The sequence below is a fragment of the Phalangium opilio genome, unplaced genomic scaffold, assembly GCF_054372755.1.
Source record: "Phalangium opilio isolate 3A_F unplaced genomic scaffold, DU_Popi_V2 ptg000209l_1, whole genome shotgun sequence".
NCBI lineage: Eukaryota > Metazoa > Arthropoda > Arachnida > Opiliones > Phalangiidae > Phalangium > Phalangium opilio.
The window spans coordinates 3,298,308-3,313,050 of NW_028324217.1; the positions used below are offsets into that span (position 1 = coordinate 3,298,308).

General features: G+C 36.7%; 2 protein-coding genes and 1 non-coding gene across 6 annotated transcripts in view; 1 reads left to right on the forward strand and 2 right to left on the reverse strand.

Annotated features, from left to right (window-relative positions):
- Pkc53E (Protein C kinase 53E) overlaps window positions 1–8,931 on the reverse strand; it is a 109,617-nt gene extending 100,686 nt beyond the window's left edge. Inside the window, exon 1 of one of the 4 annotated variants that reach the window (XM_089854959.1) lies at window positions 8,397–8,931. In XM_089854959.1, the coding sequence (XP_089711085.1) occupies window positions 8,397–8,590 (194 nt within the window). In that variant the 5' untranslated portion in view covers window positions 8,591–8,931. The remainder of the gene's footprint in view (window positions 1–8,396) is intronic. The other 3 variants (XM_089854960.1, XM_089854957.1, XM_089854958.1) reach the window with 3 other exon arrangements.
- Window positions 138–225, forward strand: TRNAY-GUA (transfer RNA tyrosine (anticodon GUA)). Its single transcript is given in 2 exon segments — window positions 138–174; window positions 190–225. It is a non-coding gene; the product is annotated as a tRNA-Tyr (tRNA).
- A 1,768-nt stretch (window positions 8,932–10,699) lies between the features above and the next one.
- Window positions 10,700–14,500, reverse strand: LOC149618408 (protein maelstrom homolog). The gene is made up of 2 exons (XM_089855435.1): window positions 14,347–14,500; window positions 10,700–13,118 (listed from the first exon to the last, which is right to left on the reverse strand). The coding sequence occupies exon 2, from the start codon at window positions 13,102–13,104 to the stop codon at window positions 11,209–11,211; it is 1,896 nt and encodes a 631-aa protein (XP_089711561.1). The 5' UTR covers window positions 13,105–13,118; window positions 14,347–14,500; the 3' UTR covers window positions 10,700–11,208.
- Window positions 14,501–14,743: the final 243 nt, after the last annotated feature.

Here is a 14,743-nt window from a genome sequence, read left to right on the forward strand (position 1 = left end):
GGGGGGAAAGTGTCTTTATCGGGACGGAGTTTGCCTGAATGTCTGTATCTATCTAATCTGGGTCAAATTCCACCGCCAAACTTGAAATTTATTTGACGAGGGTGAGATTGGGGAAATTGTTAATATTTGTATCATAACCGTCGATAGCTCAGTTGGTAGAGCGGTGGACTGTAGAGTTACAAAATTGATATCCATAGGTCGCTGGTTCAAATCCGGCTCGACGGACAACGTTGTTTTTTATTAAAATTTAAATAATTTTTTTTTTAATTGAAGGATAGGTTTAGTTAACATAACTGATTATACCTTAATTAAAAGAACGGCTGATTTTTCTAAATATAAAAGCATTAAATATTAAAAAATAATTGAATAAATGATCTATTATTACAATATGATAATTAGTACATTTAATTATTCAGATTAAAAATAATCAAGGACTACTGCCTCGCCATCCCCCATTGCTTTAGTGCAGGCGTCTGCTACCCAGAACCTCTTACCCCTTACCTCTGTCAACCCTCAGTGAGTTATGTTACCTAACGCTTTCCTTTAATTAACAGATGAAAGACACTAAATTACAGTATAAAAAATACTATGGCCACCACCAATCCGTTACCTCAAGTCCGCTAAAAAAACCCTAACGAGTCATGGTACATTGCCAAGGAAATTCAAGGCCCCACAAAAAAATGTGTGTCTTTATATTAATATTCCATTTACGCACTTTAGTGACGTCATACTTGTCGAAACACGTGGCTGTGTTGTGTTACGCTTCAGAAGCGGTGTATGCACCCTCCCTCTTTGACGTAATCCCCTTATTATTTTGACAACAACCATAAACAGTTTTTCTTGTAAAAAGCGACATTTACGGACTTCTTCTGAAAGCTTGTTTTGCCTTTACATATTTAAGGCTGAATTTTCTTTACATCACGTGTTCAGGTTGACACTGGTAAAGAGCATGACTTTTGGAAAACTGATTTCCTTGACATTTCCAGGATTCCCCTCCTAATATGTTTCTTGAAATTCCCTGACTTCGTTAAAATTTTCAAAATTCCCCGACATCTCCCTGATTTTGTCCAAATTCTTAAAATTCCCTAACTTAATTCCCATGACCTCGTGCAAATTCTTAAGATTCAATAACTTGGTTCAAATTCTTATAATTCCATGACTTTCCCTGACCTTTCCTGGCCCATTTTGAAATTCCCTGACTTTTCCAGGTTTTCCCTGACCTGTGGGAACCCTATTAGAGCAAACCCTTAAGCGCAAACCCTCTCAAATTTCCTTTATATCCATAAATTTTACTAAACATTTTAATTTTCCCCGAATTTTCCATGAGTTCAGTCAAAAATTTAATTTCCTGACATTTCCAGGGTCTCCGTGTGTTTTCCAGGTTTTCCCTAACCTGTGGGAACCCTATTGGAGCAACCCCTTAAGGGCAAACCCTCTCAAATTTCCATAATTTCCACAAATTTGACTAAACATTTAATTTTGGTCGAATTTTCCGTGAGTTTTTAGTCAACAATTTAATTTCCTGACATTTCCAGGTTCTCCATGGGTTTCCCAGGTTTGTACGAACCCCTCGCGAGCCATCTCAGAGAACCGCTAGACCCAACGGAATTCGTTATTAATCAACTTGTTAATTTAAATCTAGTCGTATTTGCAGCTGGCTTCGTAGTTGTTCAATAGGACGTGTACAATATACGTTATCAAAACACGACTACAGCAAAGTATAACTGAATCAAAAGTGAGAGCTCTAGGCCTACATACAGATCTGTTTTACGTTTCAAATCTCGCCAAGATTGGCACATTTTTAATTAAATTTAAATAATATCAGGGATAGATTTAATTTTATAAGTAGGAATGGAGATTAACGGTTAGTATTTACTTCAGTTATTCCGGCTCATAGCCCACCCAGTATAGAGCCCCTCACTCAAACACGTAACGAAAAGTTTAAATTATCTTATTGGCCCACTCACTTAAACTACGTTTTGATAACGTTGCTGACGGGGACGGCGAAAAATAATGACGTAATTCCTTTTTACCTCAGTTGCTATGACCCTCCCGCCTCTTCTTTCATACCCCCCCCCCTCCGTTCCGTGGAAGGGGGTCCGGGACTTTGACGCGCGCCCAGATTATTACTCTGTTCTCCATTCCTACTTCTAAAATTAAACCTATCCCTGATAATATTAAAACAAACCATGTCAGAAGAAGGTCAACTTGACAACTTAGGACTTCGAATGGTAGTATTGAAAGGAACAACAGGAATCTATAGGTAGTGTCCATTATAAAGGGGCTCGAGAAATTTCCACGCCCCCCCCTTTCATAACTTTATCTGCGCATGCGTTTCATGCAGGGTTGCCAGAAATTGGTTATTAAAGCATCTCCTGCATCATTCAGGTAATTGGACACTGAATGATAATGAATCGACACAGAAAATACAACCCTTTCAGTACGTCTGTTAAATTGAACACGTCACAAATAATTGGCACTATCTATATTTAAAGCGAGGGGGTAGCCACTACGTGAAGTAGGTGTACATTTGGTTTTGTAATATTTAAAGTAATAAAAATTATCGAAAAGTAATGTGAAGTATATTCGAAATATTGAAATATTGCAAATTATGGTGTATTAAGTGTAATACATGTAATACGAAGAGAATACTGAGAATATGAAGAGTATGATGTAAATATCCGAAGTATTTCGCGAATCGTTACGAATATTAAGAATCTTAGTGTAATATTTTATAAAATCGAGAAGTCTCGCAGAATTTTGTTTCCATCCCATATTATAACGGTGGGAAACAGAGTATCTCGGATTTTAGTCCAAATCCCCGAACTTTCTCACGGTAGATACCGAGCATATAGCTTTACAGAGTAGGAGAGTGGTAAGGCAAGGTTTTCGATTGGCTTAAGCTGTGATCTGACGTTTAGTAGGGGAGTTTCACCCCTTTTCCACCAACACTTTAAACGCCACATATACTGGTAAAGGGATGCTTTAAAGAGAGAGGTTAAGCAAGATGCTTGATTCCTAATTTTATGTTCGGGCGCACATGATTATTAATTCCTGTGATATTTAACATCATTAAGTTCGCTTGACGTAATAAAGATATGAATAAGAAATCATATCTCTATTACCAACAATTACATAAAGTGAGCTTGAGCTTTACAGACGTAGTTTCGCCCTTTACTTAATCTCTCTATTATCTATTAGAGATTGGTCGATACCGATCCCATATCGGTATCGGTACCGATATTTGACTTTAACCGATATATCGGTCTCGCCGATTTGGTCTCGGGACTATTTGGTATCGTGATTATTTGGTCTCGAGACTATTTGGTATCGGGACTATTTGGTCTCGGGACTGTTTGGTCTCGGGACTGTTTGGTCTCGGGACTATTTGGTCTCGGGACTATTTGGTATCGGGACTATTTGGTCTCGGGACTATTTGGTCTCGGGACTATTTGGTCTCGTGATTATTTGGTCACCTAATTAGTTGCATCCTTTTCCAAAACAATGGTTCTGATAATTCGATGCCACCTTTTCCAAAACAATGGTTCTGATAATTCGATGCCACCTTTTCCAAAACAATGGTTCTGATAATTCGTTGCCACCTTTTCCAAAATATTCTCCAAGTAATTAGCTGCCAGCTTTTCCAAAATATTCTCCTATTAATTTCTGACACCTTTTCCAAAATATTTCTATTATTGCTAATAAATTGTGCGTGGTAAGAGGCGGGCTTTTAATACTCATATAAATAATCTTCTTACCTCCAAACAAGGTTGGGTTGGGTTAGGTCCCGAGATCCATTTGACACGAGACCCAATTATCTCGAGACCCATTTGTCCCGAGACCCAATTCTCCCGAGACCCATTTGTCCCGAGACCCAATTGTCCCGGTACCCTATTGTCTCGAGACCCATTTGTCCCGAGATCAAAACGGCGAGACCAAATTGTCGCGGATCGGTAATTATGAGCCCATGAGCGCCTTAGAAAAAAGCCAAAATTTCCATGAAAACACGATCGACGAACCATCAGTTTTTCTACCCAAAAACAAAGTTATATTCTACAATACCATAAAAAAGGTTAAACAAGATAGTACGTATTAGATGGAAGTACTATAATATCGAAATATTGCAACTAGTAAGTGTAACTCATAGAGATGTGAGTCGGTAATTTGCCGTCCGTATATTACCAGTAATTTACCAAATACCGAGTAAATTACCGTTTTATGTCTTACCGCAATTTTACAATGGCAATTTACTGGTAAATAACGGCGGTAAATTACCAAACATTTTTATAACGCATTAAAAGTTCATTTTACACTTAAATGATCAATTATTTCTGTGTTTACTTCTAAAATGACTCACCAGACGCTATTCGCTAGTCAGAACTTACAAAGTTGCGCTAGAAATTAGACTTTTAATAAATCTTCAGTTAGAGATCAGATTAGAAAGGCCACTGCTGCCGCTTTGGCAAATACGTGTCAGCAGTCAAGATAGTGCTCACAATTAAACGTTGTTTAAAGTAACGGATTGTAAGCACGGGAAATTATAAATTACCAAAAATTACCAATTGAGTGCTAGCTTTTGTTTTCCCAAAATTTCAATCGGTAATTCATCGGTAAATTACCATTTTTATGACATGAGTTATTTGAACTTTTAAAGTAAATTGTAATAACGCGTGGTTCAGAATTATCCAGAGAACTATAACGCGTTGAATTACGTTTTTGAGTATCTTCACTGTTCAGAGCTGGTGTAATATTGGAAATAACGGGTAGAAAAAGTAAGTATATTCGTTGTATAGTGTAATATTTGAAGTTGGGAGAATATTCCATAAATTGTGTAATTTCAAAATATCCAGTAATATTTTGAACTTTTCCGTAATATTTGGAAATATCGCGTAATATTTAGAAGTAAATTCGTAGTATGGGGAATTATCGTGTAATATCTGGAAGTATCGTGTATTATTTGTATTACCAAAAATTTCGTAATATATTCGTAGTACCGAGTAATATTTAGTATGGTGTACGTTTAAAACGCTAATGGTTACCCCCTCGATTTAAAGGCATTTTCTTTCAATTAATTTTTTTTAAAATTTTAAATTTAACTAACAAGGTTATTAATTGGTTCAATAAAACCTTGAGAAATAAATATTCCAGATTTTATCGGCGATTCTCAATTAATTATTAAATACCAAATTGAATACTTAATCAAATATAAAAAAAAATTAGAGATAATTTTATTTATTTGACCTTGTAAATGTAAAGGTATTCTACCGTTGATTAAAACTCGTTAATTACCATCGGTAATTAAATAATTAAGCGTATAGCCTAGCCAGTAATAAAACTATTAGTCAAACTTCATTTTAATTTACTTCTAAAAAAAGTTGAATAATTAAAAAACAATTTGAACCTAACTACCATCATAAGTTTATAAGCTATGTTCCATAAGTGTGTCACTCGTTAATGAGAGCTTGTCATGAAGTGACGTAGGCGAAACGTCATAGATTCTCGTAAAGCGACGCCTGGTGAGGCGCTATCAAAGGCTTAGTATAGACTAAATAGGAGGATGGACTGCAAAATCGAGTGTAGTCAATTCTCGCGTCGTTCTTGGACTAGCTCTCATTAAACCTCTGGCATTACGAAGTAGAGGTAGTGACATACTTATGGAACATATCTTATAAACTTATGCTACCATTCTTTAAAACTTAAAAATTAAAAAAACCCAAGAAAATATATTAAAAATAAAAATAAAGAAATATATTATAAATTGAATTATAAATAATAGTCAGGTAGAAGTTTCGCAATTTCTAACTTAACTCTATAACGACGTGGTTTTAACAATTTTCTTTTTAAGTCTTTTATTATATACGGTTAGTTACTTAACTCGTCGTCATTATTATTCTCATTATTATTATTATTATTATAAAACTATAGTGGAGGCTTTAATATATTTAACCTAGATTAAAATTGTCGATAAACGGTTGGTTTTCACCGATAATGAACTTAAGCTAGCTCAGGTAAGGCCCACTACCACCATCACCTTACCCCGTCTCCGCTGAGATAACGATTATTATTATATTTTTTTATTTTTCTGAACTTTCTATTTTGCACACTTAATCTTTTAATTATTCTACTCAAAAGGCGGTTAGGGTTAATCTTAATTGATGACAGGTAATTTTGATAATACCTCCACGGCGTGGTGTGGTGTGGTGTTATTAGGTGGTTTTAGTATTTTTTGCGCTGTTAAGATTAAGGTCTACAATATTTTGTACCGTTAAGGTTTTGGTCTACTGTTTGATCTACTATCTTCTGCTCGGATAAGGTTTTGATCTGCTGTTTGATCTACTATCTTCTGCTCGGATAAGGTTTTGGTCTACTGTTTGATCTACTATCTTCTGCTCGGATAAGGTTTTGGTCTACTATTTGATCTACTATCTTCTGCTCGGTTAAGATTTAGGTCTACTGATTTGTCTACAATCCTTTGGTCGGTTGAGGTTTAGGTCTACTGATTCGTCTACAATTCTTTGGTCTGTTAAGGTCTACTGATTTGTCTACTATCTTTATTCGGTTAAGGTTAAGGTCTACTTATTGGTCTACTATCTTTGTTCGGTTAAGGTTTAGGTCTACTGATTCGTCTACAATTCTTTGGTTCGTTAAGGTTTAGGTCTACTGATTCGTCTACAATTCTTTGGTTCGTTAAGGTTTAGGTCTACTGATTCGTCTACAATTCCTTGGTCTGTTAAGGTTTAGGTCTACTGATTCGTCTACAATTCTTTGGTTCGTTAAGGTTTAGGTCTACTGATTCGTCTACAATTCCTTGGTCTGTTAAGGTTTAGGTCTACTGATTCGTCTACAATTCTTTGGTCGTTTAAGGTTTAGGTCTACTGATTCGTCAACAATTCTTTGGTCGGTTAAGGTTTAGGTCTACTGATTCGTCTACTATCTTTGTTCGGTTGAGGTTTAGGTCTACTGATTCGTCTACTATCTTTGTTCGGTTGAGGTTTTGGTCTACGGATTGGTCTACAATCTTTTAAATGGTTAAGGGTTTGGTCTACTAATTGGTCTACAATCTTTTACATGGTTAAGGGTTTGGTCTACTAATTGGTCTACAATCTTCTGCTCAGATAAGGGTTTGGTCTACAATCCTTTGGTCCGTTAAGTTTTAGGTCTACTGATTAGTCTACAATATTTTGTACGGTTAAGAAATTGGTCTACTGATTGGTCTACAATCTTTTACTTGGTTTAGGTTTTGGTCTACGAATTTGTCAACTATCTTTTGCTCGGTTTATGTTTTGGTCTACAAGTTACTGCCATGATTAGCTATGACAAATTAAATCTATTTTGCATCGTGGATATTTTAATTAAATTAAATTAAATTAGATTAATTAGTTTGTACACCCCCCCCCCCCCCAAAAAAACGGCGTCAAATAGCAATCGATTTGGACCAAAAAAAAAACCCTCAACAAGTTTTACAAACCTACAGTAGATCAAAAATACATTTAAATATTGATTTTCTTATAAAATAAATTTTGATTAAAAATCATCAATCAATAAGTTTCACAAAAGTACGTACAATAGACCAAAAATTAAAAATTATTTGTTTATAAAATCGGTCAAAATATATATCCCCCAAAAAACGGTTCAATCACGTGTACTAGAAATACCTCTCCAAAAACAAATACTCCACTTCATAATTCCGCGAAACGCGACCGTAAAAGTCATCAATTGACAAAATTTATTCCCCCAAATTGAAGCCAGACTCCCACAAGTTATAAAAACATAACCCGCCCATGAAAAAAAAAAAAAGAAAGAAACCGGTGTAGGGAACATACATGAAAGGTTCCGTTCCGCTTCCGACCAACCCAACCCACACCGAGACCTTTTACTTGTCAAAAGATAAAATGTAGATCAAAATACATTACATTTACATTTATTTATACATTACACCTATCCTCGCGTCTCTCGCAATAATAACACCACCAGTATTATTAGCGTTAAAAACTCTTTTGAAATGTTCTTACTAAATTATTCATGGTTGTACGAAAAGTTTCGCAAGACAAATTAAAATTAAAAACCCTTCAATTTCGGAATAAAATTGAGAGTAAAAAAATTTCAAAATACGTAATCAAGACGTCAAAAAATTTATATAGCCGATAAAAAGTTGCGCAATTTACTAGTTAGACAACCTTCAATAGTTTCCCGCCTTTCACGAAATTTCCCGCGGCTTTTATCTAACCTCAATGACCCCGAAAAATGTTAGATAATATTGAAAAAAGTAATAAAAGTTTCGTGTGTTTAAATAAGGTCCCTGACTCGGTATTCGGTAAAGACTTTAAGCCTCGGCTTCGGCGGGAAATAAATAGATAAATAGGGATGCTGAGGGATTAATGAAAAATTTGACTTACCAAATGAAGTCCTTGCAGTGGCTGCAAAACGTAGGTTGTTTGAAAAACCGAGGCATGAACTTGTGATCCTTGATTTCGTAGACATTTTTCTTTTTGAGAGCACCTTTACGGGCGCGATAACGCACTGCCCAGTAAGATTGTCCATCGGTCCCTTGTTGGTTAGCATCGTCGAACTCGGGAGCTTCGTCGGCCATGTTTCCGTCGACCACCCTCCGGTGAATAGCCCGGGAAGTAACGTTTAAACTATACGCGCTTTATTAAGATTACGTAAAAACACCTTCGTTCATCAAACGTTTCCGCCGCACTGAATAGCTTCAGCTTCTCCGCTCTCCGGTTCTCCCGCGCGAGCGGCTTCACTACCCGAATCTCGCTCGACAGTCGGAAACAGGAAGATGGGTACTACGCACGCGCCGCGTAACCGAGCCTTTTGATTGGTCGCTATCGATTTTTGTATTCCCAGAGGTATAGGAAGAAGCCCGCGCTTCCCGAATCCCGGGACTATCAAACGACTTAAGGCCTATATTCCTATCTCGCATTTTTGCAGCTGTAAATGAAAATAATGTTTTACGCATAATTAACGAGTAGTTGCGCGGTTTCTATTGTTCCAAAAGAATTATTCTCACCTTTTCCAAAACATTTTCAAGGAATACGTTAACCCTAACTGCGTTAGAACTTTCAATCAGAACTGTCAAAATAACCCGCCAAATAATTTTGACAGTTTTTAGGTCTTCTGCTACTTTATAAAAGGGCTGTAAATAAGTAAATCTTTTTTTTTTGGAAATTTACATATCTTACATTATTTATAACATTTTAATCAATATATCGACCGAGGTTGCTGTATAATTAAATGTATTTTGCTAGCTGGCTGTTTTATGTCGAAATAATTTAAAAGTGTACATAACAAAAATAGACAGACCAATTCTATCTTTTTGAGCAGACGACGAACAGCGGCCATTTTGAGGTTAAATGCGAATGTACTTGAGATTTGAGAAATAAATAAAAAATTAAACCGTCCATAAACGGCTAAATATAACGTTGAATGAATTCAAATCAATAAACAAAAATACAAGATGAAAGAAACGTTGCTATGCCTTGGCTAGATGAATCGCTTAATTTAAAAATCCCTTTTTAAAAAAACAAGAAATAAAGATGAATGGATATAGTAATGTTGGGAAACTTCCGTTATGTTAAGGCCGGTTCAGACGACACTATTTTTCTCGCTACGCTCGCTGTGCTGAGCTCATCAGATTTTCTGGTTTCACCAGCCTTTAGAAAATTCACTGTTCACACGGACAAAATTTCCTCACCGAGGTCAACAGTGAGAAAATTTTGTCCGTGTGAACAGTGAATTTTCTAAAGGCTGGTGAAGCCAGAAAATCTGATGAGCTCAGCACAGCGAGCGTAGCGAGAAAAAGAGTGTCGTCTGAACGGGCCTTTAGACATTTTTCCCATTTATATTTTATTATTCAACATACTAAAGAAAGGGAAATTTATTTTATTTTTTATTTGAAGGAAACGTTTCAAATGTCAAAAGACGAGCCTACTGAGATTTCATGGAAATTGCGTTTTTCTATTCAGAGTTAAAATCCGTAAAAAAAATTTCCGTTTTGACATATAGCCCCTAAACACGAAATGAAAGCAAAGAAAACTAACTAAAATCTGGTTAGAGAAAGCCATTTATCACTGAGATGGCATATTAGCAATGTTTCTACTTTCTAATCCTTTTAAAAGTTAGGCCTAATTAAATGGCTGGCGAATATGGCCTTGAAATAAGCCTTGGCTTAAGATTGTATTGAGGCACGTGGATCGAATTAATTTAAAAAGGGCGCCAAATTCTGATAGAGGTGCAATTATTAACCAATCATACAACACCGCGGCTAATTCAAACTTCACTGAATAAAAGAATAGAGTTGAACTGAAAGGGGGGAGCCGCGGAGACGTGACGTCAATATTGGTGGTGTCTTTGTATGGCCCAGAGCTGACGACTTCCAACATGGTTGCCAGAATCGAGGTAGGAGAGGGTGACGTCACGATAAAGTTAGTAGTAGCAGACTATTATCCAACTCTTTCCAAAACTTAATGCGGGATTTTTAATTGAGAAATGTGTTTTAAAATGATTCGTCGCCCGTTTAACCCTAATCGGAACGTTTCAATATTTTAAATTTTGAAGCAGACGACGCTTCATTTAACCTTCATCATAGGCACGTGGTCTAACTATGAATTCATTTGAAAAATACGCCATAATCAACGAATAAGAACGCTGCTAATTCAAACCATTTTCAACTGGAAAAAATCGACTCAAATGTGAAAAAAAAGGAACATTTTATTGTTTACCTTAAAAATACGGAAGAACAACAATAAAATAACTAAATAACAATATTTGATATTTTTTTTAGGAACATGTTTCAAAATATGACAATATTTTTTTATTATTTCTTTTGGTGTTTTAGTTTGGTTTTTATCTTAAAACTATAGAAAAACAATAAAAAAATTACGAAAAAAAAAAAAAAACCAAAAAGTTGAAAAAACGTACCTGAAACAATGTTGGTTCTTTTAGAAAAATGTCATCACAATTTGAGAATAATACTTAATTACTAATTACCACACTTTGGTAAACATTTTAAACTTATGAAAAAAAGAAAGAAAAGAAAACGTATTTTCCATGAAAGCAATGTATTTTTTTCTTAAACACTTTATGAAATGCAAATGCACATTTTTGTTATTATGTGTAACAAAAATATTTTTGAATATCGGTTACAAAAATATGACAATATTTTTGAAATACAAATGAAAGAAATCAAGTTAAATCAAATCAAATCACATTTAATTTGTTTAAAAAAGGAAGACCCCTTCCTTTGCCGGCGGCGGCCGCATTACGATTCTCATTTTCATTAAATTCCGTTTGAAGTAAAACTTCCTTGGGAATCGTCAGAATTTCCTTATCCTCCTCATCTACTTCCGGTTTACCAATCGCTGCTGCCCCATCATTATCAGAAAACCCATCAACAGAATCTTCCAAGTCAGACACGTCATCATTCTGCTGCTTCTTGCCACCATTCCTCTTGCCCTTGACCGGCAACCCATCAACAGAATCTTCCAAATCAGATACGTCATCATTCTGCTGTTTCTTGCCACCATTCCTCTTGCCCTTGACCGGCCACCCATCAACAGAATCTTCTAAATCAGACACGTCATCATTCCGCTGTTTCTTGCCACCATTCCTCTTTCCCTTGACCGGCAACCCATCAACAGAATCTTCTAAATCAGACACGTCATCATTCTGCTGCTTCTTGCCACCATTCCTCTTGCCCTTGACCGGCAACCCATCAACAGAATCTTCTAAATCAGACACGTCATCATTCTGCTGCTTCTTGCCACCATTCCTCTTGCCCTTGACCGGCAACCCATCAACAGAATCTTCCAAATCAGACACGTCATCATTCTGTTGCTTCTTGCCACCATTCCTCTTGCCCTTGACCGGCAACCCATGAACAGAATCTTCCAAATCAGACACGTCATCATTCTGCTGTTTCTTGCCACCATTCCTGTTGCCCTTGACCGGCAACCCATGAACAGAATCTTCTAAATCAGACACGTCATCATTCTGCTGCTTCTTGCCACCATTCCTCTTGCCCTTGACAGGCGAACGTATCACCAAATTCAGGACATCGGGTCCAATCCTGACATCCTCAAGTTCTTCAGCGGCAATTGCAGCCTGACGTTCCGGCAAATGATTCGGAGTCAATTCCAACTGGAAATTCTTTACCAGCGAATCGGAGATGATGTAGCAATGACGTTTAACAACGGCCAATGGACAGTAACGGCAATCCAAGTCCTCGTGATAAGAGCAAGCGGTGTTGAGCAAGTAATCGAAAGAGCTTTGATTTATGATGTCATACGCGGCTGTTTGACTCGGAAGACTTTTCCCAGAAACATCGAATAGTTCAATGATCAATTCGCAGATATCGAGGACATGGATCTCAACATCAATTACGTCATCCGAGGCCCTTTCAATCATCCAATTAAGAGCGCCTTCCGTCTGCTCAATTTGATTCTCATGAGTGAATAAAAGTATCGGAGTGTTTTTTGATTGGGTAAAGGCGACAATGTCGTTCAGGATCTTGCTACAATCGTCTTCCATGGGTCCGGCAGTGAATTCATCCATAATTACTGGTAATTGAGTGAATTCGTTGCTATGAGCCTTGGCGTCGCTCATATATCCAAGAGGAACCCTTCCTGGGTTGATAAAGACGTGATGCCATTTTTTAATCCCATCTCGTAACGAATACTCGGCAATCGCGAATTCGTTTGGTAGCCATAAGTTTTCTCTTGTAGCTACCAGGATATTGAAGCAGACGATATAGATGGTAAGATCGGGGATGGTTGCAATTTCGTTAGCGACAAAGTCGTGGACGCGTTGGACTCGTTCAGATTCAAGTCTCCTTTGTTCTTCCTCCATGGCCAAAATTTCGTTGATCGGAACACAATTCGATGTAAATCTATCGACTTCAAATTCTTTTCTTTGTACTTTGTTATCTTTGGCCAATTTCTCGTATTGTAGTTTAATATCGTGGGGTAGTTCCTTAAATTTGGGGCAAGCGAATTCCGCAATCTCTTTTAAAGGTAATGTTTTACCGCCTTCACGCATTTCTTGTTGGAGGTCTCTCATGTAGAAATATAACGCGTTTTTTACTGGTTTCTTCGGCATTGTTAAGCCTTAAACTGTTTTACATTTTAAATAAATAATGGCGGTATGTATTTTTTAATTGAAATAAACGTAAAAAATTGCGTAACTCTAACAAGAACTATAACTAAAGCGATGTAATGCAAGGGCATTTAGTACAGGTTGGGACAGAGTTATCTCAGTTGTGACGTCAGGGCCTAGGTAAAACATCACTGTCTTCTTATTCTTAGCTTTGTCAGTGGGAGGCCATATTGTTACGGCCAGGGATAGATTTAATTTTAGAAGTAGGAATGGAAAACAGAGTAATTAATATCTGGGCGCGCGTCAAAGTCCCGGACGGACCCCCATCCACGGGACCGGGGGGGGGGGGTTATGAAAGAATTCAGAGGCGGGAGGGTCATAGCGACAGAGGTAAAAAGGAATTACGTCATTATTTTTCGCCGTCCCCGTCAGCAACGTCATCAAAACGTAGTTTAAAACCGAGCCAATAAGATAATTTAAACTTTTCGTTACATTACGTGTTGGAGGGAGGGGCTCTTATACTGGGTGGGCTATGAGTCGGAATAACTGAAGTAAATACTAACCGTACATCTCCATTCCTACTTCTAAAATTAAATCTATCCCTAGTACGTCTTTGGTTCTATGTGGAAATAGCATGGGTGACGACACACTAAGGTTTCTGAGATAGCTCTATTGTAATACATAGTTTTCACGCTGGAGGATTGATACCATTTACACCAGGAGACCAGGCTACTTGATATTGCACTGGTGTAAATGATATCAATTCTACTAGCCTGAAAACGATGTATAGATAGTGTGCAATAAAGGGGCTAACTTCAGGGTTACCATTAATCTCTGAGAGCATCTTAGGTTCGGAACTGAATGATCTGAATCGAACAGAGCTACACGCTTTTCAGTCTGTTGTAGATAGCGCCTGAATTGCACTCACAAATGATTAGCAACACTTGTCTGTACACTATCTATAGGGCAACATTTATTTTTAAGTTAGGATGAATTTGGAATAATCGAAAGGTTTCAATATGGGACATGACTGAGTTAATTTTAAATTAATTACATGAATCTTCAAGTAGCTCTAATAAAGTTACGTTAGATTCCCCGTAATGCATACAACAATCTAGTCCTAAGTTCCTAACCTGTTTCAAACAACCTTTCACCATCAGTTATAGTTACAGTTTGAGTTAGGATCTCATATAAAAATATTTGCCCGATGGATTTTGGTTTTAAACTAAATAAAATAATTCTTACCTTTTCCAAGAGATATATTAATATTTTAAGTAATAACTGACTTTAATCTTATTTAAATGTCTTCCCTAATTCCGAACTGTATCTTCGTGTCAACGTCTCGACGAGGTGCACACAGAAACAAAGGAATTCTATTACTTTTGCTGAACTTCAAGCAGACAGTAAGTCAGTGAAGAAATCTTTTCGAAGGGCTGAAAATAAGTAATAATTAATTGAGTTACAGTAGTACAGTACGGAGTAAATCAAAATTTATTGATTCAGCGCATTAATTAATAAAACTAAATATATTTAAATACGCTAAAGGTGATTTTTATTAATTATGTAATGCATTTTTGACATAAAATTGTCAACAACAAAAAATTCACCTGAAATTCAAGCAGACAGTAATGAATGCAATCTT

Excerpts from the sequence above, each read along its gene's own strand:
- LOC149618408 (XM_089855435.1), bottom strand. The coding sequence starts at position 13,104 with ATGCCGAAGAAACCAGTAAAAAACGCGTTATATTTCTACATGAGAGAC.